General features: G+C 35.3%; 1 protein-coding gene across 2 annotated transcripts in view; it reads left to right on the top strand.

Annotated features, from left to right (window-relative positions):
* PARPBP (PARP1 binding protein) overlaps positions 1-27,973 on the top strand; it is a 73,090-nt gene that overhangs the window by 34,555 nt on the left and 10,562 nt on the right. For both annotated transcript variants that reach the window (XM_021092657.1, XM_003126675.6), the window contains 5 exons: positions 535-705; positions 1,794-1,948; positions 14,938-15,121; positions 17,990-18,168; positions 20,297-20,378. In XM_021092657.1, coding sequence (XP_020948316.1) covers positions 535-705; positions 1,794-1,948; positions 14,938-15,121; positions 17,990-18,168; positions 20,297-20,378 — 771 coding nt within the window. The remainder of the gene's footprint in view (positions 1-534; positions 706-1,793; positions 1,949-14,937; positions 15,122-17,989; positions 18,169-20,296; positions 20,379-27,973) is intronic.

The following is a 27,973-nucleotide window of genomic DNA, read 5'->3' as shown; positions in this document are numbered from 1 at the left end:
CTATTATTTACTAATGTTTGGTTGAATCTCCTTATTTTAATACTTAGTTGGTTATTTGGTATTGTGAAAATCAGTATCTAATAATTCTTCAAAAATTTAACAATTTAATTTCATCCCTTATATCTTGTCCTGTAAGAAACATAGCTATAGGACCAAATAATGCTGGTTGGCCCATGCCATAATCTTCAAGGGGCTTCATTATTGGGTATTATTTAGTGGTAGATGCATGCAGGGGAATGAGATCAGGCTTCATTAGAAATGTAGTCTTTGCACTGTATCTCTTACATCATTTTCTAAGAGACATTTTCCAACAATTTTGGTAGTTGTTATTTACTTGTAGATTCTCATTGGAGGCAAGTTGGTTTCATGAGAAAGGACATGTTAATTGTTTGACCCAAACTTTTGGTTTATATGGCAATTCTCTTTTCCCAAAGACCTGAGTGAGATATTGTCATTGAATGATCATGCATATTAAAAAGATTATTTATGAATTTAGGACACCTTCAATAAATAAAATAATATTTTATTGTACAGGTGAAGTTACTAGCAAAGAAAATTATCTACTCATATTTAAACCTGCTAGTGAATTCAAAGAATGACTTGGCTCTGGCTCATATTCTCAATATTCCTGATAGAGGACTTGGAAGAGAAGCCTTCACTGATTTGAAACATGCTGCTCAAGAGAAACAGATGTCTATCTTTTTGGTATGGACATGTTACATTTTCAAGATTTTTTAAAAGACTCTCTGAATCCATGTACCTTAATATAGATTTCCTACAACTATGATAAAACAGCTTTTAAATTGTGAATGTGTTCTACCTCATGTATTTTGAAAGTCCATGGTATTTTTGTTTTTTACTATATGCTTCAAAACAGATAAGGGAGAATATCTCTAAAGCATTATTTCCCTACATGTATTCTGTATAGTGCTAGCCCTGTTAAATTCTACTTGAATAAATATTTCCAGAGGCAAAAATTCCTGTTCAGTGCTCTTTGAATAAATGTTTCCAAGGGCAAGAAGTTGGAAATTGTATATACTCTTACTGGATATACATATACGAAGTCTTGCTATAAATCTGCTTAAGTTAACCTAGTTACTTAATCTGTTGTTTTCTAAATTATTTAACTGTGGAACTTTCCCCAGATTATTTAAATTTCATAGATTTTTTTTCTTTCTTAGGATATACTTTAGAAAATACAGCTTTAGGACAGTCTTTGATGGAGATGGTATAGCCATCATATATGTATTTTCATCATTGTAGAAGTAAGGCCTTTTGAACTTCACATGATCAAATAATCCTTAAATGTGCAACCTCAGTAATGCTTAATGATTATCTAGTCTAAATCTTTATTTTACAAATAAAGAAGCTAAGGCTTGGGAAAATTGAATTAATTGCTCAACTTTAAATAAATTGATACAATCGATGCTGAAAAATTCCTTTGTTTCATATAGCACTTCCAGTAGCCGGTAGTCTATTTAAGAATATATTCATAAATTAATTCTTTATAGACAGTAATATATGCTTATAAACATATTTTATGTCCTTAATTTGTCCTTAACTTGGTTCCTTACCCTTCACCTGTGTTACCTCATCCTTGCTGGCATGAATTCTATATAACACCTGTTTCTTTGATTACTTGCTTCTGAATGAAAGTGTGGCATGAGTAATAAAGTGTTTCACTTTACCTGTGTACCTAGAAATATGTAAATGTGCCTAACTTAATAAAATAAGGTATAGTTTTAATTTACTAAGTTATCAAACATAATCAAATCATTTGTTTTAATTTGTAGGTGGCCACATCATTTATTAGAACAATAGAGCTCGGAGGTAAAGGATATGCACCATCACCATCTGATCCTTTAAGGACGCATATAAAAGGATTGTCTAATTTTATTAATTTCATTGACAAATTAGATGAAATTCTTGGAGAAATACCAAATCCAAGGTATGACAAATGTGTGTTAATAATCTATCTTTAAATCTTCACAGAATCAGTGGTAGATTTAAAAATAAGAGCTGAGTGTCAGACCAGACTAGAGAGAAGAAACAAAATATCTAGATGAATAAATTTAATCACATGATCTTTCATTCCAAATTTCTGCCCACTTATGATTCTAAAATTTTTTTTTCTTTTTTTTTTTTTTAAGGGCGGCATCTGTGGCATATGGAGGTTCCCATGCTAGGAGTCTAATTGGAGCTACAGCTGCCGGCCTACACCACAGCCACAGCAACGCCAGATCCGAAGAGTGTCTGTGATGTGCACCATAGCTCACGGCAACACTGGATGCTTAACCCGCTGAACAAGGCCAGGGATCGAACCTGCAACCTCTGGTTCCTAGTTGGATTCATTTCCACTGTGCCACGACTGGTCTGTGATTCTAAAATTTTGGCCAAAGTCAAATGGCATGTTCAAATTAAATTTGATTAGAGAAGAGGGTTACCATTCATCTTTTTTTCTTTGAGAAATAGATCTTTGAGGATTGGTAATCACTGAATAGATAATTTCTTTATACTTTTCATTTAGCAACAAAGGAAACTAGTACCAAGAATGAGTAAGGAAATTGTTAAAAATATGAATTCTATATTCTGTTTTCCGCTGTTTTTTTTTTTTTTCCATTTTCTTATGGGGAAATCTTTGATAAATCTGGAATTTAAAAACATTTTTATTATACTTTATTTACAGTGTTCTGTCAATTTTTACTACATAGCAAAGTGACCCAGTTATACATATATGTACATTCTTTTTTTCACATTATCCTCCGTCATGTTCCATTACAAGCGATTAGATGTAGTTACCTGCACTCTACAGTAGGATCTCATTGCTTATTCCAAATGCAGTAGTTTGCATCTACTAACCCCAAACTCCCAGTCCCTCCCACTCCCTCTCCCTTCCTCTTAGCAACCATAAGTCTGTTCTCCATGCCCATAAGTTTGTTTCTTTTCTGTAGATAGGTTCATTTGTGCTGTATATTAGATTCCAGATGTAAGTGATATCATATGGTATTTGTCTTTCTCTTTATGACTTATGTCACTTAGTATGAGAATGTCTCGTTCTATCCATGTTGCTGCAAATGGCATTATTTTGTTCTTTTTTATGGTGAGTAGTATTCCATTGTGTATATGTGCTACATCTTCTTAACCCATCTTCTTAACCCACTTGTCTGTCAATGGACATTTAGGTTGTTTCCATGTCTTGGCTATTGTGAATAGTTCTACAATGAACATAGGGGTGGACGTTATCTTTTTCTATGAAAGTTTCATCTGGATATATGGCCAGGGATTGCTGGATCATATGGTAGTTCTACATTTAGTTTTCTGAGGTAGCTCCATACTGTTCTCCATAGTGGTTGTACCAATTTACATTCCCACCGACAGTGTAGGAGAGTTCCTTTTCTCTACTCCCTCTCTAGCATTTGTTATTTGTAGGCTTACTAATGATGGCCATTCTGACATTGTGAGGTCGTACCTCAGTGTAGTTTTGATTTGTATTTCTCTGATAATTAGTGATGTGAGCATTTTTTCATTAGTGATGTGAGCATTTTTTTATCCATATGTCTTCTTTGGAGAAATGTCTATTTAGGTCTTCTGCCCATTTTTCAATTAGATTTTTTGTTTTTTAGCTGTTGAGGTGTATGAGTTGTTTGTTGGAATTTGTTTTTTCTTTTTCTTTTTCTTTTTCTTTTTTTTTTTTTTTTTTTTTTTTTTTTGTCATTTTGCCATTTCTTGGGCTGCTTCTATGGCATATGGAGTTTCCCAGGCTAAGGGTCTAATCAGAGCTGTAGCCACCGGCCTACACCAGAGCCATAGCAACTTGGGATCCGAGCTGTGTCTATAACCTACACCACAGCCCACAGCAACGCTGGATCCTTAACCCATTGAGCAAGGCCAGGGATCGAACCTGAACCTCATGGTTCCTGGTCAGATTTGTTAACCACTGAGCCATGGTGGGAACTCCCTGGAATTTGTGTTTTTAAAAATCTTGTGGATTTCCATTTATAACATAGGTATTTGGTGAGTTACATTTAGAAATGGGTTGTATATGCTAGCTTTCATAGTAGATCATTGTCAACTTGGTTGGTATACCATAGCATGGTATTAATAAAAATATCTGATATTTATCAAATACCTACTATGTGTCAGACATTCTACTAAGATTTTTATGGGGATTATCATTTGATTATTACAACAATCTTACATTATGGTGCTAGATACCCAATTTAGAGAAGAAGAAACTGGAGACTGGGACTAAGTAATTTACCTTAGTCATATTGTTATTAAGGTAGCAGAGTTAGGATCTCAATTCTGTTCCTATCCTAGAACCCATTCTCTTAATTACTATAACTTATACTTTGGAACTTTTTTTCCATTTTAAGATTCCAAGAAAAAATTTTTTTTTGTCTCTTCTAGGGCCGCACCCACAGCATATGGAAGTTCCCAGGCTAGGGGTATAATTGGAGCTGTAGCCACTAGCCTTCGCCAGAGCCACGACAATGCCAGATCTGAGCCGTGTCTGCAATCTAGAGCACAGCTCGTGGCAACACCGGATCCTTAACCAACTGAGTGAGGCCAGGGATCGAACCCTCAACCCCATGGTTCCTAGTCGGATTTGTTAACCACTGAGCCACTATGGGAACTCCCTCAAGAAGAATTTCTTTCAGGATTTTATTCTGAATTGTTTCCTTCTATCTTCTTATATGGATATCCAGTACAGCAAAGTGAATTTGGAGGAGGGTTTGAATATGGCTTATAGTCAGTACCATTAATATCTTCTGAACTTCCAAATAGTATATTGGCTAGCCGTTTCTTCTGAGATAGCAAATAATTAATTTTAAATAATATTTAATTTATTTTTTTAAGGTCAAAGAAGTTTTTCCTTTTTCTAAATTTTTTAAAAATTAAAGTATAGTTGATTTCCAGTGTTGTGCCAATTTCTGCTATATAGCAAAGCGACTCAGTCATATATATGTATATATATACATTTTTTATACATATTATTTTTCCATCAAGATCTATCTCAGGAGATTGGATATAGTTCCCTGTGCTATACAGTAGGACTTTATTGTCAATCCATTTTAAATGTAATTAAAGAATATTTTATTTTTAGCAAAGCAATATATGTATATTTTGTTAAAGTCAAGTGGTAATACAGCCTTACAGTAAAAAGTGTCCTCAGAGGAATTGACTTTTAATATTTTTGTGTGTGTTTCTATAGTTACCTCATTTAAATTTTTATACATCTATTTTTTATTTTATTTATTTTTAAAATTACTTAACTAGTTTTTTTTTTTTTTTGCTGTGCCTACAGTATGTGTAAGTTCCCAGGCCAGTGATCGAACCCATGCCACAGCTGCAACCTGAGGTACTGCAGTGACACTGCCAGATCCTTAACCCACTGCACCATAACAGAAATCCTATGCAGCTAATTTAAAAAATTTTTATTGAAGTATAATTGGTTTACAGTATTGTGTTAGGTTGAGGTGTGCAGCAAAGTGATTCATTGTTTTTGCAGTTTATATTCCATTATAGGTTGTTATAAGATATTGGATATAATTCCCTGTGCTATATAGTAAATCCTTACTGCTTATCTATTTTATGTATAATAGTTTTATCTGTTTATCCCATAGGCCTGATGTAGCCCCCCACACACCTGTGTTTGGGAACCATAAGTTTGTTTTCTATGTCTCTCTGTTTCTGTTTTGTATATACATTCATTTGTCTTATTTTTTACATTCTACGTATAAGTGATATAGTATTTGTCTGTCTCTGACTCATTTACGAAGTAAAATATTTTTTAGGTTCATCTACATTGCTGCTAATGGCAATGTTTCATTCTTTTTACGGCTCAGTAATATTCCATTGTACATTTCTACCATATCTTAATCCAGTCATCTGTTGATGGGCATTTGGGTTCCATGTCTTGGCTGTTGCAAATAGTGCTGCTGTGAACATTGGGGTGCTTGTATCTTTTTGAATTAGCGTTTTCTTTTTTTTCCAAATATATACCCAGGAGTAGAATTGATGTAATAGTAATTCTGTTCTTAGTTTCTTGGATTTTTTTTTTTGTTTTGTTTTGCTGTGCCCATGGCATGTGGAAGTTCCAGGGCCAGGGATTGAACCTGAGCCACAGCAGTGACCCAAGCTACTGCAGTGACAACACCAGATTCTTACCCTGCTGTGCCACAGGAGAACTCCCTATTTTTTTTTTTTTTTTCTTGTCTTTTTAGGACTGCACCAATGGCATATGGAAGTTCCCGGGCTAGAGGTCAAATCAGAGCTGCAGCTGCCAGCCTATGCCACAGCTTCATCATTACTGTATGTGAACCACATCTGTGACCTTTACCACAGCTCATGGCAAAGCTGGATCCTTAACCCACTGAGCAGGGCCAGGGATCGAACCTGCATCCTCATGGATACTAGTTGGGTTCATTACTGCTGAGCTACTATGGGAACTTCCCCTATTAGTTTTTTAAGAAACCTCCATACTGTTTTCTATAGCAGCTGCACCAGTTTACATTCCCACCAACAGTGTTTGAGGATTCCCCTTTTCTTACAGTTTCTCTAATATTTGTTATTTGTAGACTTTTTGATGATAGCCCTTCTCACATATGAGAGGTGGTACCTCATTGTGGTTCTGATTTGCATCTCTCTAGTAATTAGTGATGTTGGCCATCTTTTCACTTATCTCTTGGCCATCAGTTTGTCTTGTTTGAAAAATGTCTGTTCCAGTGTTCTGCCCAGTTTTTGATTGGATTGTTTGTTTTTTTGGTATTGAGTTGTATGAGCTATTTTTATATTTTGGATATTAACCCCTTGTTGGTCTATGCAGCTAGTTTTGATTTTCAATTTTCAACATTCCCTATTCCTACTTTGGAAGATGAGGATTTGCCACCCGCTCACCCACTTTTCTTTTTTTTTTTCTTTCTTTCTTTTTTTTCTTTTTTTTTTGTCCCTTTGCTATTTCTAGGGCTGCTCCTGCGGCATATGGAGGTTCCTAGGCTAGGGGTCTAATCGGAGCTGTAGCTGCCGGCCTATGCCACAGCCACAGCAACGCGGGATCCGAGCCACGTCTGTGACCTACACCACAGCTCATGGCAACGCCATATCCTTAACCCACTGAGCAAGGCCAGGGATCAAATCCTCAACCTCATGTTTCCTAGTCGGGTTTGTTAACCACTGCGCCACGACAGGAACTCCTCACCCACTTTTCAACACTCTTTTTCCTCTCTCCCTCCTACCATATACACAGATACACAAGTTTCTCTCTTCTTTTATCCCTCTAATATACTATAATATCAAGTTCAATCATATTTTAGCGTTTATATTATTATAACTTGGTAAATATTGCCTATAGGTAAGTTATATTATATACTGTGATTAGACTTCCTTTCTTGTATAAATTTTTGGGTTTTCTTCTAGAATTAATGATTATCTCCTTTTCTCTTGCTTTGCTTCATGACTGTTTATCATCAATTAATCAAATTTTCCAACAAAACTATGCAATTTCTTCTTTTTATTAGATCATTTATCAGTTCTGGTTTTTGTTCTTGAAGACATTCCATTTGGAGAGTCATCTGTCTTCTTCGTTCAGTCTCCTTTTGCTTACTAGGCCTGTTTCCAAGTGTCAGGCGTGACGCTCCACCTTGTGAATTTTCTCTGCCTCTACCTTGTTTTCTGGATCTCATGACTTTATTTTTAATTGATTAAACCCCTTATCTTGCTCAAGTAGCTTTTTGAGAAAAAGTAAATGAGAGGTAAATATCTTTATTTTCACATTTGATTGCATGTGATCTTATGTTTTGTTTGTCTCTCCAAGGTTATTTAATGTCTAAGATCATTTTATCCTCTTCCTGGTTGGTCTTTGTTTTATTTAAGTTGAATGTTTTCCTTTTGTTTCTTTTGCCTCTTTCATGTTAAAGGTTTTCCTAAAACGTATGGTGATTCTGGATATGTTCTTTCATAAGAATGAGACCCTGTAAAGCTGATTGTTTTCTCTGTACATGACTTCATTAGCCAGTAGCTTAGTAGCCAGTTTGGCTCTTCTGTTGGGGATTCTCCAGATGTGAGTAACTACAGGTCTTTTCTTTGGAATGAACTCCAAAATTTCCACAATGGCATCCTTTAATCTCTGAAAGCATTAAGTCTGGCTAGCAATATTCTGGGATTTGAGGTAGGATAGGTTGATGCCGAGTCTCCTAGTTCAATGTGTAGACTTGTACTCAGTCCCTCTGTTTTCAGTCATTGGTACCTCTAGGTCTGGAGCCTCTCTGGCTTAGATTTTTCAGAGTAATCCTGCTTTCCATGCTGAGGCAAGAGAATTACACAAGTCTGACTGTTCAGAATAAGAGAGGAGATTTAAGGGTCTAAGTTTTCTCCTATAGACTGTCAACCAACTTTCTTATTTGCACTATACCTTTACCATGGTCTTCAGTATTGTCCCAACTTCTGAGAATTTCTAAGGTCCTTCTATTGGTGTGTCTTTTAACAGTTACTTAGATTGTAGCTTCCTCTCTTCTGTGCAGTCAGTTATCACTTGTCCATTTGCTTTTCATCTTTCTGTATTTTCATGAGATACCTCTACTGTCATTGGCTGTCTTCTTTCCCAGTCTCTTTTTCTCCATGGATTTAAAGCACTTGCCTTCTTGTCACTTTAGTGACGCTTTTTAGAAGGGAGAAACTATAAATGCATACATTTAATCCAAAGTAATTTGTTATACTTACACTCCTTTTTGGAGAAATTTCTGCTTGGTGTAAATTATCAATAGGGTATAAGTACATTTTAGAGGCATCTAGGGTAAGAGAATAGACCCCAGTTCTTAACTTAGTAATTAGTTATTTCGAATGGCCTGTTTGGTCATAATTACACTATGTTCTAGGGAAGACACTGAAGAAGTGGGTGTCTAAGTAGTTCATCTGAGCAATCTTTATTTTTGTTTTTAGGGTGTTTTGGGCATATATTAAGTATATATTTATTTTATGATGTTAAGTAGTAAAGATATTAAGAACTAAAATCATATTCTATTTATGCAATAGGAAGGACAGAGGAAGGGACAGTTGGCCTAGTTTGTGAGAGCCAGGGTAAGAGTGGCAGGGGTGTTTACCTGAATAGTTGGTACAGTTGGCCTTAATCTTGAAGGATGAATTTGAAGGAGTTAGCCAGACATGGAGAATGGGGGTGAAGTGAAGTTCAGGTGGGAAGAAGGGAGGTATGTATAGATAATAAGAAAAAATAAAAAACTGTCTTAGCTATTTTTGTCAGTTTATTCTTTAAAGAGTAGCCCAACTTCTTGAAAAGTTGCTCTTTTATTCCACTGCCCAATTTCTAGTTATTTAACATATATTTCTCTTGAGGCTGTAAACCCTATGAAAGCTTTCTTGATTTTCTTCACTAATATTCCCTAGCCCTAGCACAGTTTCTGGCAGAGAGTAGGTACTCAATATTTATTTGAGTGTCTGTATTTAACCGACTCACATTCATTCACTTTTCCACTCTACTAAAGCTATTCTGCCAAAGATATTTATGATCTGCTAGTTGGCATAGTCTCTGGTTTCTTTTGAGTCCTCAAATTTGATCACTTTCTCTCTTAGAACTCTTTTCCCATAACTGCTGAGATTTCATTCTCATTTTCCACCTAGCTGTTTGACTACATATATGCAAATTTTGAATTCATATTTCAGTGAAATTCAAATTCTTTCCTGAGTTTCAAAAATATATCTTTAACTACCTATAGATTGTTAGCTCAAAGGAAACTTAAACTTAACATTTCTCAAACTAAATCTTCATCTTTCCCTGCAGACCTACTTATATTCCTAAAATATCCAGCTTGATGAAGCTTTTATCTGTCTATCCACCCAAGCAGAAATTTGGAACATATTTTAAACTCCTTTTTTCCCTTTGTCTATCCTTTTAGTCAACAAGATCCATCAATTCTTTTTACATAATGTTTTTGATATTTTTTCTTCTCATCTCTATTTCTATTACCTATTGCCTTATTTCCATATATTTTCATCCTTTCTTGCCTGGACTTCTTTACTTGTCTCTGAGTTGTTCATTCTGCCTCCAATGTTGAGTTGCCCCATCCTGTTTTCCTTACTGCTGCCAGTGGTCTTTCTAAAGCAGCAGATGTTATTCCCATAATTAAAACCCTTCAATGATTCCATATTAGGTATAGGATAAAACTCTAGAAACCTTAGTATGATGTACATCTTCTATACTCTCTACCTCCTGCTTGTATCTCATCTCGGCCTCTGTCTGTCAACCTTAAAACTCAGAGATAAAACTGTATTTAACTTTTTTAGCTTAGTTTAATTTTGTACTACCTGTCTTATAGTAGGGTGGTAGTGGTAGGGAATCACACTAATCTTTGAATCCAAGAAACGGTGAGGGATAGACAGAGAAGGAATCAAAATCACACTTAACGCCCACTGCCAGCTTTTCATCAGGCCATCTTAGCTATAGTTTGGCTGCATTTCTACACTATGCCAGTAGGTGCCACCATAAAATGCCTACTATACTTTCACCTGAAAAATATTTTAAATTAGGGGTTTCAGGTTACATAAATTAGTTCCTTGTTCAGAATGTTTAAAATTCTGCATTTTAAGTGTATCACACAACAGGTTTTTAGCACTCACCTGCATTGTATTTATTGTGCTAAGCATTAGGTATTTATAGAATGTTAAATCTAATTGAAATTATCCAGTCTAGAATCCTAATGTTACATTTTTCTCATTTAAAATTATTTCGGAAGCATTTTTGATACATTTCATGTGGTACTTTTAATCACATTTGATTTTTTAAAGATATAATTTATTTTAGCAAATCATTTTCAAATTCTTAAACATAGTAGGGAAAAGCCAAATCATTCTATATAGTAAAGATAGTGGATAATTGCATTAAACTATTAGCTGGTGTTTATCTGTTTTATTGCCTATTATTCTTTCACTATTGTTTGATACAAGCTTGGAGGTTTAATTATGTTTTTCCTCACTAGTTTCAGTTTTCTGTTTTTCCCCCAGGGCTTTTTTAGGACTTCAGTTTACCCCTTTGTCACCTAAATTCTTCTATTAATATTTATCCAGAGTAGTCATAATTTATCTTCCATGATGCTTCTCTGAAGCCCCCTTTCTTCTTTTAAATCCCCACTTAAATTCCCTCTATACCTTTAGTATCTTACTGAAATAAATGATCAATTATGACCTCTTAATAAGAAATATTTTATTCATTTTGTATCCCCAAGCCTTAGCAGAAATATCCTAGCATCATTTGGGTTAAAACTTAAGGAATTTTAGGCTGTAGAGGCAAGAATTTGAATTATGCTACTATGTTGCAGAGCAAATATTGAAAGAGCTAATGGTTGGCTCTTGTAGTGAATGTATAGCAATAGACTATTCATAACACTGGTGTTCGCAATATTTTGTTAAGGGTCGGAATGCTGAGCTTGGCAAGTATCTGAGATACAAATCTTACAAATTTTTCCTAAGCACAGTTCATTCAGAGGATTATATCATCTTTAAAATTTAGAATATATGTTCTTATTGAAGGAATGAAAAATGAGGGCAAAGATATTTACCTAATATCATTGAAAGCTTTTTTTTTTTTTTTTGGTTCTTATGACTGACACTGTGACACACTTTCATATTTGATTATCCTTTTGAATCTTTTCCAAAACTCTTCCATTAGAGATTACTTCCCAGAAAAAGCACAAAGTGTTAGCTATGTTTTCATTTTGGCTACATTTCATCCAATTGCTTTCTCTGCTTTTAATTGAAAATTAAAAAAAACCGAGTTGGAAAAGAGTTTTATTACATAAAAGAATTCGTAGAGTATGTTCAGACTTCTGATTATAGATTTATTGCAGATTATGTCCTCTGATGGATCTTTCCATTGAAAATAATTAATATTGCTGGATAATATATTATTTATTTTATCAATTTTTTTTCTCTCTTGGCTACTGTGTAGCATATGGACTTCCTGGGCCGGGGTTTGGATCTGAGCCGCAGTTGTGACCTACACTGCAGCAGCAGCAAGGCCGGATCCTTTAACCCACTGTGTTGGGCCAAAGATCCAACCTCCATCCTGATGCTGCAGAGAAACTGATGATCCTCTTGTGCCACAGCGGGAACTCCAATAATATATTTTTTAAAAAATTTCTTAAATGCATTGATGAGTAGGTCAATGTAGTGAAAATACAGGCCAGCTACTAGGAGATGGAGAAAAGCCAGAGAGAGAAGTCAAGAAGGGAAGCCAGGTTTTATTTTGAGAACACTTGCTAAATTTGGTGATTTGGAGGGTCTGTTTTTAGTTTCTTTTTCTTCCTTTCTTTCTTTCTTTCTTTTTCTAATCTTTTTAGGGCTATATCCGCAGCATATGGAATTTCTTGGGCTAGGGGTCAAATCAGAGCTATAGGCCTCCACCATAGCCACAGCAGCATCAGATGTGAGCTGCTTCTGTGACCTACACTGCACCTTGAGGCAATGCCAGATCCTTAACCCACTCGGCAAGGCCAGGGATCGAACCCACATCCCCATGGATACTATGTTGGGTTCTTAACTCGCTAAGCCACAATGGGAACTCTGAGGGTCTATTTTTATATCCAATAAAGTATGAAGGACAGGGGACAAAGCCCAGGGACTGCCTAGGGTGAGCTGTCTGTTGGGACATACCTTACAGGACTACTACCCTTTCAGTGTAAAATGAGCTAAGAATATGGGCTTTAACTTGATAAACGGTTTCTATGAAAACCAGGCTAGTAATAAAATGTTTTAGCATTTTATTTAAGATTTAGAACAAGAGTTCTTGCTCTCATTTCTTTTCAGCATGATATTATTGGATGTCCAGTTCAGTGTAGTAAAGCAAGGAAAAGAAATAGGGGATACAACAATTGAGAAGGAAGAAATAAAGTCCTTTTTGATAATATAATTGTACATATAGAAAACTCCAAGAATCTATAGGCAAATTATTAAAATTAATGGTAGCCTTTAACAATATTGCTGGACATGAATCAATTTTTTTTAAAAGCAATTGTATTTCTATACCATAATTAAATAGAAATTTTTTTTTTAAGATTTCAAAATATAAAACACACAGAAGAAATCTAATAAAACCATACTTCTTACTTGGGAGGTTAAGACTCAGTGTGAAAGTCTCTCTCCCACTAAGGGTTTGCATTCCAATTACAGTGCTGCTAGAGATTTTTGCCCTCAGGAAAACCCCATTCATCCTATTTGCTTACCACTCACAGCTTTCAACTTCCCACTCCAGGTTTTGTCACTTATTGGGGGGGAGATTGGGTGGTACTTGGAAATTTCCCCCTATTCCTACCAAGCTCAGTGGAATGTTCCCCTAGAGTAACTAGTCTGCCATACTGTAAGCTGAAACTCTCTCAGTGCTTTGTATTACAAATAATAACATGAATAATAGTAAAATATATATCTTTTGTTTTACAGGTAAAAACTTGGTCATTTATTCAGCAGCTATATTAATTTATTCTGTGTGCCAAGTGTAAATTGTTAGTATAAAGAGTGGTAAAATATGGTTCCTTTTTCAAAGAGCTAATTTTTTCATGAAATGTTTCCCAAGCTTGTCTAGTCATAAGAATCACCTGTGGTACATTGAGAAGAAATTCAACAATTCAGTATCCTTCTCTGGACATTGTGATTCAGTAGGGTGGGATCTGGAGTTGATATTTTAAACAAATGCTGATTATGATTCTGATGATGAGGCAAATTTAGAAGATACTGGTCTAATGCACTATCATACATTAAGTCTTTGCAATTTTCTTCTAACTTTCCTTCTCTACTTGGACAAGTTGTTTAAATGTGAACAGTCATGTTTCCAGTGCTGTTAGGGAACCTGACTTCTCCCCTAAAACATAAAGCCTGGCAGTAAGACAGTGAGGATGAACACTATTCATAATTTCCTTTACTCTACTATCAAAGTCACGGAAAGGTTAAATGGCATATTCAAGGTAGGAAGTGGGGGAGCTATGCTGTGTGCTCAGGCAGTCCATTGCCAGACAGTACCACCTTCTCATTAGGCATTGTGCAGCCTTTCCAGGGGTACCTCAAGGGATAGAGATCTTGCAACTTGAGAGAGCCCTCTCCTGCTGTTGGACACCTCTAATTTATTCCTTGTAATGGGCCCAAATCCTTCCTCCTGTATATTTCTCGCTTTAGTTTTACCTCTGCCTTCTAGAGCAGAATAAACTCCTCTAGAGCCTGAACCTGAACCCAGATTCTTTCAGGTTCAGGCTTAGTATAGTGAAACAATTGATTTCAGGTTTTTAAAAATTCTTGTCTGTTGGGATAGTTGGTCCAGCCTCTGGTTTCCTTTAGATCAGTATTAACTAGTTTAATTTCCTCTTCCACCTAATAACCCTTCTCATGTTAAAATGCAACATCATGTATTTCAGGTCAGTCTCCCTCCTCACCACCTTCTTCCTAGCCCAGAACACTGTATGTTTTTGGACAAGCTATTTAATTAACCTTTTGGAAATTCAATTTTCCCATCTATAATTTAGGGGTAATAATTTGTTGAATTGGTTTTAAGATTAAGTTATGTTGGATTTTAGATATTCAGTGAGAGGTCGTTGTGTTATCTTAGTTGTATCTGAACTGTGTGGTTTTAAGTATATTGTATGTATATAGCTGTATCTGAACCGTTTATCATATAACACATATAACTAAATTATTTCCCTTCAGCTTTCAAATCAAGGAAGAAGTACCTTACCTTATTGAAATAACTTGCTTTTAGAAAAACTTTAAAATTTTGTTTCTACTGGTTCTTATCCTTTTTTAAATGGGTTACTGTTTGATTTATAAGATCAAAGCCTTATTCTTTGAAAAGTGTTGATTAACCCTGAGAATTATATTTTCAAACTTATAAGTATATTGTCATCTCTAGTACTATTATAAAAGTCATCTTATTTCTATTTTCAGCATTGCAGGGGGTCGTATACTCTCAGTGATAAAGACGCAGCTGATAAAAGGCCAGAACAGCAGGGGTCCTTTTTATAAAGCCGTAGAGGAAGTTGCTCAAGATTTGGATTTGAGGATTAAAAATATTATCAATTCTCAACAAGGAGATGTAGCTGCGAGCACCACTGGCATCAGTCCTTCACGAGTAATGAGCTTTTTATTTTTCATTATCCTTCTGTGTGAAACATCTCTTCTATGTGCTGTAGAAGTGGTTTACTATTGTTACTTAAGTGAGAAGAATGTGTTTCCTCTGTTATAAAATGTTGAAAATTTATGTTTCTCAATAGGATTATTCAGGGTAATCAACGTGGGTAAATCACAACATCTTTGAGCCAAATTGTCTGTGTTTGTTAAAGTGGGGCATTGGATTATGTTCATTATCCCTTGTAGCACTAGAAATTGATGATTCTTTATGGATATTGAGGTGTTTTGTTGCATTTTCCAATAATTATTCTTATAAAACAATTATTTCCCCGTTTACTCAGGTGTAAAATAAGAGCCTGGTTTCTCTGGTTATGACTCCAGTACTAGGCACTCTATAGAACAGCAACAGAAACAGCTCTATTCAGAGGTTTATTTTTCTTTCATAGAATTTTTCTATTTCCATGATCTCTTATTTTCTACTTCCATTGCCAGTCTGTTGCAAACATTAGGAATTCCTCGCTACATAGAAATTTTTTAACTGTATAACCCAGAAAATTTACCTTTTATTTTTTTTCCATAGGTAGTCAGGCATTCTATGGTTTTATAACTATAGTATCATAGGAGAAGTTGACAACAATGTTTTCAGTTTTAGAACAGAATTTTGGAGAATGTGTTATAATAATTCATTTGCTGCAGTTTAATTATTGAGGTAACAAAATCTCCTTTTCATGAGGTGTGATTGTGATGATCAGTGTATGAAGAAAGACTTTTGCTTCATTTTTATTGTTTATTTATCCACAGTCCTCGGGAACTAAAAATTAGCTATTTTTCTGTAGCAATACTTGGTTTTAGTTTAATTTAAAGATGGGACATGGGGGAGATTCTGGCTTGTTTCCCCACATATTTCACTAGCTTGGCTCAAATGACAACCAGATTTTACTATAATTATATGTCAGAAACTGTCACAACTCAGATAATTAAATGTACCAATCTCTCCCATTTCTTGTCACAGGAAATAAAGATACAGATGACCTGGTTCTTAATTTTATGTTTTCAATCAAATCAGAAATCTTTGAAAAATATAATCCAGTAATTCTCAATGATGTTAGTTTTAAACAGTATGGCCATCTCTTGTACTAATGAAAAATGTACGTTAAGCACCAGATTGTGAGAGGCAATTTGTTAAAATTCTAGTACAGCTATTCATTACAGTTCACTTGGCTCACTTGAGTCAGCCAGGTAGAGAAAGGAGGCAAAGACCATATTGATGAAAGCTGAGAGCAGCTGTCCTACTGTACCAGATTCCAAAAAAGGATTATTCTGATATTTAAGCACAATGTCTAACAACCCTAAGGGTTAAGACACTATCGTTATCCCTATTTTACCAATTATTTAACTGAAGCACAGCAAGTTAAGCAACATGTTATATAACACACACAACTGTTATGTTGGTATCAAACCCAGCCAGAAATAGCATCAGAGTATCTATGTATAATATTATATTCTTATATATTTTCCCTATTTTTCTATCTAGTTACTAAGTTTTTTCAGCTCTCCCCTTTTAAGCTGCTTTTTCTTTATCTCCACTGCTACTGTCTTATTTTACTGCTACTACCTTCTTCATTTCTAAGCCAGACTATTACAGTCTCTTAATGTGTGGTCCTGTCTCCAGATTTAATAACATTCTCACCCTGGAATATATTACATATTTCCATCATTGCCATCATTTTTCTAAAATGTAAATAGTATCATTTTATTTCCTCACTTAATAAAGTAAGGTATTTTAACTCTGTAACAGACTGACTTATAACTTCTTTGCCTGACATATACAAAACTTTCCCAGTCTCATCTCTTTTTCTGTTGCCCTGTTCTTCAGCCATTTCAAGCTACCTGGTCTCTATAAAATACCATGTTCTCTCTTACCCTTGTGTTTGTCCTCTCTGAAACCATCCTTGATCCTGGGGTAAACTGATCATGACCTTTGGTGTGCTCCCACTGCACTATGTGTACATTCTCTTAGAAATAGCACCTAGCATTCTGTAATGCCATTATTGTTACTTACCAAAGAGACTGACATGTTTTTACCTTTAGTAGCCTTAGCTTCAAACACAATGCTTTGGACTTAGTATTACTTATGGGTGATTACTTAATGAATGCAGGTCTACTAGTTTATTTTTGCATTGGAATAGATCTTTACAACCATCAGTGGAGTTGGTATTCAAATCGAAGAACCCTACTTCTGGTATAGGAGAGGAAAAATATACAGAGGTTAAGTCATGAGGCTGAGGTCACTTAAATGTAGCTAAACTTTTCTGACTTAAAGCCTAATGTTATTTTAACAAAAACTTAATGCCTTCCTTTGATGATACTATTTTCATATTCTTTTGTGCTTCTGGAAGTTCATAAGATTGATTTTAGTATGGCTTGAGGGAGACGTATTTGCATGCCTTAAAGGCACAGCCATGGCTGATTTTTTTTTTTTTTTTTTTTTTTTTTTCGTTTTACAGCCACACCTGCTGGCATATGGAGGTTCCCAGGCCAGGGGTTGAATTCAGGGCTGCAACTGCAGCCTACGCTACAGCCATGGCAACACCCAATCTCAGCCACATCTGCTGCCTGTGTCATAGGTTGTGTCCATGTTAGGTCCTTAACCCACCGAGCAAGGCTAGGGATTGAACCTACATCCTCATAGAGACAGTGTCAGACCTTAACCCTTTGAGCCACAATGGGAACTGCCCAAGGCTGATTTTTTTTTTTTAATAGCTTAGTAGAGAAGAAAGGAGAACAATAGCACATGAAATGGAAAAGAGTGGCTGATTCACCCAGCTGGGCTGATTTTACATTTACTTGAAATTATTTCTTGTTTTAGCCAAAATTTCATGCCATAAACCATGGCACTGCATACTGTGGCAGAGATACTGTGAAAACCTTACTAGTTCTTTTGGATGAAGACGCAGCCAGTGCTCCTACCAAAAACAAAGCGGACCTTTTATATGACAATGAAAATACAATTCATCATAATGGAACTTCTATTCTTACACTTTTTAGGTAAGTAAGGTGGAAGTTATTTATGTGAATGTTAATCTCTAATGGAAATTTAAAAAAAACCCACCTCATTGCTTATAAAGGAAATATATGCTGTGGTAGGAAACTTAGAAACTACAGAAAAGTATGAAGAGAAAAAAAAGTCAGTTAAAGGGAGATTGGACATTTGAATATGAGGGAGTTATATATTAAAAAGGTAGTATTTTGTGAGTATGACTGGTGTTTTTTGTTTTTGCTTTGGAAATCATTTATTGAGATATTTAAATCAAGAATTTTGCTAAATACTTTTACTTATATTACTTCAGCCTTCACAACAACTGCTTTTAGTAGTATTCCCACCTTATAAGTGAAGAATTAGAGACTTGAGAAAGATATTAAGTAATTTGGCTAAGTTAGCAAATAGTAAAGATGGCTTTCTCCAGAGACATCTCTAAGACGTTTCTCCAGAGACGTCTTAAAGACTTCGCTCCAAGGATTGTATTATTCTGCCATAGACTAGGAGAGAGCACATATACCAAACTTGTGTTGGAATCAACATTTACCATTTCTCCTCGTGTTATGAAGAAAATGTGTACGAAATTTCTATTGGCATTCTATGCAGGACGTTGATATTCTTCAGTTTTAACAGCAGTTAGGTCAAACACTGAGTAGACTCATGATGTTTTAAATTAATGAACATTTATTTATAGAAATACTCAAGATTTTAGAACAACTGTTTTAAATTGTATTTAGTACATAGTAGAGGATTTTATAAAATTATCCGATTTGATTTTTTCTATTTTCTGCTTAAGCTACTTTTTAGAAATCTGATTCTAGTCTATAATTGTTCATTTCCATCCACGATTGCTTTATGTACTCTCTCCCCACTATCTTTTCTCTTTAAAGAGAAACTTTATAATGCTCTGTTATTCAGTGTTGTCCTCTAATTCCTTTACAATGAAAATTTATTTTATCAGTGATTTACTTACACTCTGTGTTGTAATCCCAGAAGAGAGTATAAAGGAAATGAATCTTTGTTATTTTCCTCTTGCTATCTTACTTTTGTTTAACAAAATTTGTTTTTAGGTAGAAATCTAAATGATTTAAATTTTATCTCAGATTAAATTCTGTCATTTTCTTAGAGAAAGTTTTTTTGTGTTTATAGGATTTTCTAAACAAAATTAATCCCTACATCCATTTTAAAGGGATACTTTTCTTTTTAATGGCCGCACCCATGGATGGAAGTTCCTGGGCTAGTGATAAAATCTAAGCCACAGCTTCGGCAATGCTGGATGCTTTAACCCACTGCACTGAGCTGAAGATCAAACCTGCACCTCTCAAGCAATGCTAGCTGCTGCAGTCAGAATCTTAATGCACTGTGCCACAGTGGGAACTCCAAAATATTTTTCTACACATAATCATGTGGCCAAACACATTTCAATTGTTTATTGTTACCTTAGCTTTTCCAGTTGTCATTGTGCAGACAAGTACCAGCTTATGGTAAATTTTTAATGGTCTGAATTGAAATGATAAAATTAAGGACAATGTATATGAATGTAAGTCAATGTAGGGTTATAAACCAGTCTTTCTTAGAATAAACTATCCTTTATTCTTATCTAATGGTCTTTTGAGTCAAAGGGGTAATAACTCTGGCTCTGTTAACCCAAAAAAGGAATTTATTGATGAATCTAGGTTTGTCTGGCTCAGAAACAACAGTGTTTCCTCCTCTGTTACACCTTCTCTGTCCCTCCTATTTCTAAACTATGGTTTTCTCTTTTGAACTCCCCTGCTATGGCATCCATCCTTTTTTATTTTGAATTGAGTTTTGTGGATATCTTGTTTTCTTTACTACAGCAAGAAGCCTGTATTCAGGACCAATGAATGAATGAACTTTCTATCCCTTACAATATCTTATACAGTGCCTTATATATAGTCGTGGCTCAAATATTTGGTGAATGAACTAATTCACTAAGCAAATTATTAATATTTAGAACTCAGAATAGGAATACTGATACTTTTTTATAGTATTATAAACGGCTAAGTTCAGTTTTTCAGAATAGTCTTTTATTCTATAACTTCTTTCGGGTAGGAGAGAGGCAGAAACTAGTTCAAGACCTACCGGTTTATAAATTTTTGCTTTTTTTGGACATAGATCTCCCACACAAGTGAATAATTCATCGATGAAACCCCTAAGAGAACGCATCCATAATTCAATGCAAGAGAAAAAAATTAAGGTACAATTTAATATACTGTCATGAAAATGATAAAAATTGTTTTACTTTTAGAAGAAATAAATATATAAAACTGAGCTGGTTATAAATATATGTTGTACATGGAATAATAGGAATTAAATGGAAAAATAGGTTACGACAGTTGACATATAGAAACATTCCTTTTAATACAATCTTGGCTAATCTGTCTCTGGTTTATTTATTCCCCTGGACTTAAAAGAAGGAAAGGGATAAACACCAGCTATGGTTAAGTGTTCAGTTAATATCTGTTCAGTGGATGAGGGGGGAAATGAAGAATATATCGTTTTATCATTTACATTTTTAATATCTTTTTTTTTTTTTTTTTTTTTGGTCTTTTTCCAGGACCGCACCCACGGCACATGGAGGTTCCCAGGCTAGGGGTCTAATCACAGCTGCAGCTGCTGGCCTATGCCAGAGCCACAGCACCGCCAGATCCGAGCCGCATCTGCGACCTGTACCACAGCTCAGGGCAACACCGAGTCCTTAACCCAATGAGCGTGGCCAGGGATCAAACCCACAACCTCATGGTTCCTAGTCAGATTCGTTAACCACTGAGCCATGATGGGAACTCCTATATTTCTAATATCTTAAACTAAATCTTCAGAGACTATGTAATTTCAGTTTTGCTCCTGTCTGGAGACATAATGGCAGAATATAATTGATTGTAGATTGAAACAGAGAGAACATTTCACATTGTTCATTGACTAGAGCTGTTCTTTATATTTTCATTTGGTTTGAACTTAGTATTCCAGTCCTCATTTGAAACATTTGTGCCTATAAGTAGTCGGTAACATATTTTTCTTTTTTTTTAATTTTTAAAATTTATTGAATTTTTAATTTTTTAAAAAAATTTTTAAGTTTTGTTGAAATATAGTTAATTTACAAGGCTGTGATAATTTCTGCTGTACAACAAGGTGACCCCACCATACACATATACATATCCATTCTCTATCAGATTCTTTTACCATATGGATTATCACAGAATACTGGGTAGAGTTCTCTGTGCTATGCAAAGGTCCCTGTTGGTCAGTTGTTCCATATACCTCAGTGTGCACATGCCAGTCCCAAACCCCCAGTCCATCGCTTCCACCCCCACACCTTCCCCTTTGGTAACCATAATTTTTTCAAAGTCTGTGAGTCTGTTTCTGTTCTTCAGATAAGGTCATTTGTATCCTTTTTTGAAAGATTCTACATATAGGTGATATGCAATGTTTGTCTTTCACTGTCTAACTCTTCTTAGTATGATAATTTCTAGGTCCATCCGTGTTGCTGCAAATGGCATTATTTCATTCTCTTTTATGGTTGAGTAATACCCCATTGTATTTATGTACCATACCTTTATCCATTCCTCTGTTGATGGACATTAGGTTGCTTCCTTGTCTTGGCTATTGTAAATAATGCTGCAGGGAACATTGGGCTGCATGTTTCTTTTAGAATTATGGTTTTCTCTGGATAGGTGCCTAGGAGTGGGATTGCTGGATCATATGGTATCTCTGTTTTTAGTCTTGTGAGGAACCTCCATACTGTTTTCCATAGTGGTTACACCAATATACATTCCCACCAGTACCCTCTCCAGCATTTACTGTTTGTAGCCTTTTTGATGTTGGCCATTCTGCCTGGTATAAGGTGGTACCTCATAGTGGTTTTGATTTGCATTTCTCTAATAATTAGTGATGTTGAGCACCTCTTCATGTGTTTTTTGGCCATCCATATGTCTTTGGAAAAATGTCTAGATCTTCTGCCTATTTTTTGATTAAGGTTGTTCATTTTTTTTGTTTTAATATTGAGCTACAGCAGGTGTTTGTATATTTTGGAGATTAATTCCTTGTCAGTTGCTTCATTTGCAAATATTTTCTCCCATTCTGTGGGTTTTTTGGTTTTTTTTTTATGGTTTCCTTTGCTGTGCAAAACTTTTCAGGTTTAATTAGGTCCCATTTGTTTGTTTTTGTTTTTATTGTCATTACTCTAGGAGGTGGATCTAAGAAGAAAATTGCTGTGGTTTATGTCAGAGAGTGTTCGGCCTGTCTTTTCCTCTTAGAGTTTATAGTATCTGGTCTTATATTTAGGTCTTTAATCCATTTCGAGTTTATTTTTATGTGTGGTGTTAGAGAATGTTCTAATTTCATTATTTTGCATGTAGCTGTCCAGTTTTCCCAGTACTGCTTATTGAAGAGACTCTTTTCCCCATTGTATATTCTTGCTTCTCTTGCCATAGATTAATTGACCATAGGTGCTTGGTTTATTTCTGGGCTTTCTGTCCTGTTCCATTGATCTGTATTTGTTTTTTGTGCCAGTACCATACTGTTTTGATGACTGTAGCTTTGTAGTTTAATCTGAAGCCAGGGATCCTGATTCCTCCAGCTCCATTTTTCTTTCTGAGGATGACATTGGCTATTCAGGGGTCTTTTGTGCTTCCAAACAAACTTTTAAATATTTTTTTTCAGTAACATATTTTTCAAGCACTTAAAATTTTCTTGGTCTTATTTTTCCAAAAGAGGCTTGATCTTAACTCTCTCATTTATTCATTTATTTATTTATTGTCTTTTTTTTTAGGCCTGCACCCACAGCATATGGAAGTTCCCAGGCTAGAGGTTGAATTGGAGCTGCAGCTGCTGGCCTACGCCACAGCCACAGCAATGCCAAATCTGAGCTGCATCAGCTACCTACACTGCAGCTCTGGGTAATGCTGGATTCTTTATCCCACTGAGTGAGGCCAGGGATTGAATCCACATCCTCATGGATGCTAGTCAAATTCGTTACCACTGAGCTACAACGGGAACTCTAACTCACTCATTTATTGAACATCCATTTATTGAGCATCTGCTATGTGCCAGACACTGTTCTGTGATTGGGAATTCATTCATTTGTTCAACAAAATTTTCATGTAAAATTTATAATTATCCTTAAATTATCAAATAATTATTCATTGTGATACAACTTTGAGAACTTTGAGAACTTGTATACTTTTTACATTCACATTTGAAAAGTTAACCCAAATAGCAAAGTTTTTAGTTATCTGTTTGCTCTGCATACCCAAAATCCATTTAGTTAATTTAAATTAATCCTTTTGGCCTTTCTCTTGGCTATTAGAAGTTGTTTAGTAATTAATATATGTGGGATACATCATTGAGTTTTTTTTTTCAAAAATGACTTTTATTACAGCATCAATTTTTTTATTATAGTTGAATAATTGAGTTTTATATAATTTTCTTGTGAAAAAACTTGTCAATTCTTTGTTATAATAACCCAATAAGTACTCATAATCGAGGCATAAGATTTTTGAAAAAACATCTATCCTTTGGATTTGATTAGAAAAAGAAATGTAACATAAATTTAAAAAAAATTTTCCCTGCTATGAATACTGACAAACTTGAAAATTTTTCTTTAAAGATCATTGTAATATTTTGTTAGAACTAAGTAAATCAAAATGACAAATATCTATCTGAAGAATGAGGGATTTTTACAGATTGGTAAGAGTCAACTAATTCCATAAGATGTATGGACAAATTTGGAAAGTTTTGGGAAGTAGAAGGGCGATTGTCTAATCTAGTCTCATTTACAGATGAGATCAAAATCCTTGAAAAAGCACCTTCGCCAAGATACTGTAACTACCATGAAACATTTTATGCCAGTGTGCAAAGCCAGGGTTAAATACTAATGAGATGATAAATAAATTGTTTCCGTTACTTAATAGTTAGCTGGCTTAGTCTGCATAGCTCTGAAACTAAATGGTAATAGAGAAAGGAAAGAATTGGTATTTATGATTATATTTTATGGTATATTACTCTCTATGAAAGCAATGTATGAAAATAATTGGTTTAGCCAGGTATACAGCTGACCCAAGCCAGGTAGAGTATTTGCTGGAATGAGAAAAAATCTTGCTAATAGTTACTACTAAGTTACTGTGGAAAAATAGTTTAACAGTTTACTACCTTACTATCCTATTACTTTTTCTTTTTTGGCACTTAGTTCTTTTTTTAGTCTTGGAAAGAATATATGATCTACATTTGAAATACTGTTTGGAAAGACAAAAGTAGATAATATTAGAGAACTTAGAATTTTGATATTGTAGATGATACTTGATTGTGAAATATTCATGTCATTATTATTTGGGACAAATAAACTTTTCATAGATTTATTTTCATTTCCTCATTCATAAATAGCAATAAGCACTTCTCTGATCATGAAATCCTATGAAACTATTTTGAGAAGTGTTCATTGACTCATTTTAAGTCCTCAGGTTTTATTTTCTATTCTAGCTTGTTAGGAAACTTGTCTGTGATGGTCAGATAAATTTCTGTGAAAGAAATCAAAAGGTTCTTTCTGAGCCTTCTTATTTTTGGTAGGAACCTTTAGAGGATACTTCTTCTCTATTCTTACCTTCAGTTTCCAAGCAATTTATACAGGTAACTTTCTACCTTTTTATTAAAAGACTTTCAAAGAGGATATTACCTTCTTATATCCTGTAAATTAATGTTTCATTTCTTTCAACTGTGTTAGCAATAATTTGCTTATCAGCCACAAAGAAAAGTTGTATGTCCATGTCTTTTCCTTATTCTGAGTTTGGGGTTTTCCTCCATATTTATATTAGAAAATCATCAGCGTTAACTGACTTAATAACTAGAGTGAGTGGGTCAGAAAATTACTGTGTTCTTAAAACATGGCATGGTTGGAACAGTGAAAAATTAGAATATAGGTAGTTTGAAGAAGTAGACTGGTTCTCTCTCTCTTGTTCTAAATATTTGTTATTTATTTATTTATTTATGGCCTGCCCTCAGCATGCAGAAGTTCCAGGGCCAGGAAATGAACCCATGCCACAGCAGTGACTAAAGCCATAGCAGTCGCAGCACCAATCCTTAACCTGCTGAGCCACCGGAGAACTCCAAAAGTAGACTGGTTCTAACTCTGGTACCTTTATAAGCAGCCAGGCAGTACATTGCTTATGGTGTTAGAAAATTTGATATACAGTTTTACTTTTAGGGTATTAGAAAACAGTATACTCAAATAAAAATGGTAGATCACATTCAACTCACAGAATTTCTCTCCTCTGATACTTAAAATGAGTATAAAATAGCAGAATCTAGCAAAAATACTCACCAATAGAAAACAACAACAAAAAAATAACATAAATGGATATAATAAACTTCAAAAATGATGGCCAAGGAAGGAAAGTGAATATATCAGACAGAAAAGGCACAACATGATTTATCAACTTAATTTAGCCCCAGTCCCCACGTCCTGTGCTAGTAGTGAGTTAATACAGTCCTGAGAATTATCACTAATTATTTTCAAGACTCTGAAGCCAGCTATGTATATAAATACATATATATTTTTTCCTCTTTCTTTTTAGAGAAATAGAAGTAGCAACTGCATACTAATGTGAATAAGATGTGGAAAATGAACTCTTTGAGATTTACACATTGACACAGTGAAGGTTCTAGTGCTACCTACTGAATTATGGAAATTATACAAATGATCCCCTTCCATTTAAATGAAATACAGTCTTTAAGTAGAGGGAGTGAACCTTTTCATAGTACATATAATACATAATAAACTCTTAGAAGAAAGTGCAGAACTCAAAATTTTCGGATTGCCTCTCTCCTCAACTGAAAATTACTTCTGCCTCCACCATTCCTCAGGTTATAGAAAAATGAAGGATAACAGAAAATATGCAGCCTTCGAAATATAACTGTGAGGAAAATAAAATGCTCTCTAATGAGGTAAAACAGAATCAAGAAATCACAGACTTGGAGGCTTCTGTTTCTAACTAGGATGTAGTAGACCATGGCAGAATACCATTTCTGCTACAATAACAGAATAAAAGAATAAAAGGTAGCTAAGTTGGGGAAAATATATTTAGAAGACATAGGAAAGCTATATAGGTAAAGCAGTTTAAATAAACAAAAAATATGAAGGGGGTAAAGTCTTTTGAGGTGAATAGTCTATTATCAGAGTTTTCATTCCTGTCATTATTTTTTTTTTTTGTCTTTTTTTTGTTGTTGTTGTTATTGTTGTTGTTGTTGCTATTTCTTGGGCCGCTCCCGCGGCATATGGAGGTTCCCAGGCTAGGGGTTGAATCGGAACTGTAGCCACCGGCCTACGCCAGAGCCACAGCAACGCGGGATCCGAGCCACGTCTGCAACCTACACCACAGCTCACGGCAACGCCGGATCGTTAACCCACTGAGCAAGGGCAGGGACCGAACCCGCAACCTCATGGTTCCTAGTCGGATTCGTTAACCACTGCGCCACGACGGGAACTCTCCTGTGATTATTTTTCCACCTTTGACTATGAGCCAAGGATTGGTATCGGCCTAGGTAAAGGGAGCTCACTGAGGGAAAGAGGAATTAACAAATATTTAAATTTGGCAATACTTAGAAACTTTGGAGGCCCTAAATGCACAGTTATTTTTACCTAGGGCACCTATGTTGAATATTGGAGTGAGTGGGAGGCTAAGGAGCCTTAATCTAGTGGACTGAAGTCACCTATGGTCTTTTAGTGGCTCAGAAGACAAGGCTTTGCTTGAGAAGTGGGACCTGCCTCAAACACATGGCTGTCTCCCTCTCAAGATATTTGCCACATTGGAAATGAAGTGAGTTGGGAGACCAAAGAGCATAATGTAAAATCCTATGAAAGAAAGAGTGAATCCCCCAGACTTTCAGGTCAGAGACAGTAGAGATCCTTGGGGCTCTCAGTTGATAGCTTGGGAGGGCCGGTCCCCAAGAACAGGTAAGACCCAGAAGTCAAATATGAGTTACGATGGCTACAACTCAGCTTTGACCCAGCTTAATCCCTGACTGAATTGAGGTTGTTAGCTCTTCACTGTGTCTGCATAATAGAGACAAGGAAAACAAGCAATAAAATTTATTTCAACATCTACAAGTAATTAAAAAGGTGGACAAAATTGATGAAAAATTGGGAAATTCCAACAGAGAATCAAAAAGAATTTAAACAAATAAAGAAACATTCCAGAACTGTAAAAGCATTATCTAAAATTAAGAATTCATTAGATGAATTTAATAGTAGATCAGACAAAGCTTTAGGTAGTGTAAGTGGACATGAAGATAGGTCATTTAGAAAAATATCCAAACCAAAGCAAAGAGAATAAAGAATAAAAAAGCAAAAGAGAAGAGCAGGACACAGAAAATGTCTTAACATATGCCTAATTGGATACTCAGAACAAGTGGAGAAAATAAGATTGAAATAGTATTTGAAGATAGTTGTAATTTTTTTCTAAAGCTTAATTGGTCCTTTCCCATCAGGTAGTAGTTAGAAGACATGGGGAACAGATGCATGGATTCTTTTACTAGTATAAAATTGTATATGGGGAGTTCCCGTCATGGCGCAGTGGTTAACGAATCCGACTAGGAACCATGAGGTTGCGGGTTCAGTCCCTGCCCTTGCTCAATGGGTAAGTGATCCGGCGTTGCCGTGAGCTGTGGTGCAGGTTGCAGACGTGGCTCGGATCCCGAGTTGCTGTGGCTCTGGCATAGGCCAGTGGCTACAGCTCTGGTCAGACCCCTAGCCTGGGAACCTCCATATGCCGCGGGAGCGGCCCAAAGAAATAGCAAAAGACA

Source organism: Sus scrofa, chromosome 5 (genome assembly GCF_000003025.6).
Source record: "Sus scrofa isolate TJ Tabasco breed Duroc chromosome 5, Sscrofa11.1, whole genome shotgun sequence".
NCBI classification, from domain to species: domain Eukaryota; kingdom Metazoa; phylum Chordata; class Mammalia; order Artiodactyla; family Suidae; genus Sus; species Sus scrofa.
Note: the sequence above shows the minus strand (reverse complement) of the source record. Positions and strands in the feature narration are given on the sequence as shown.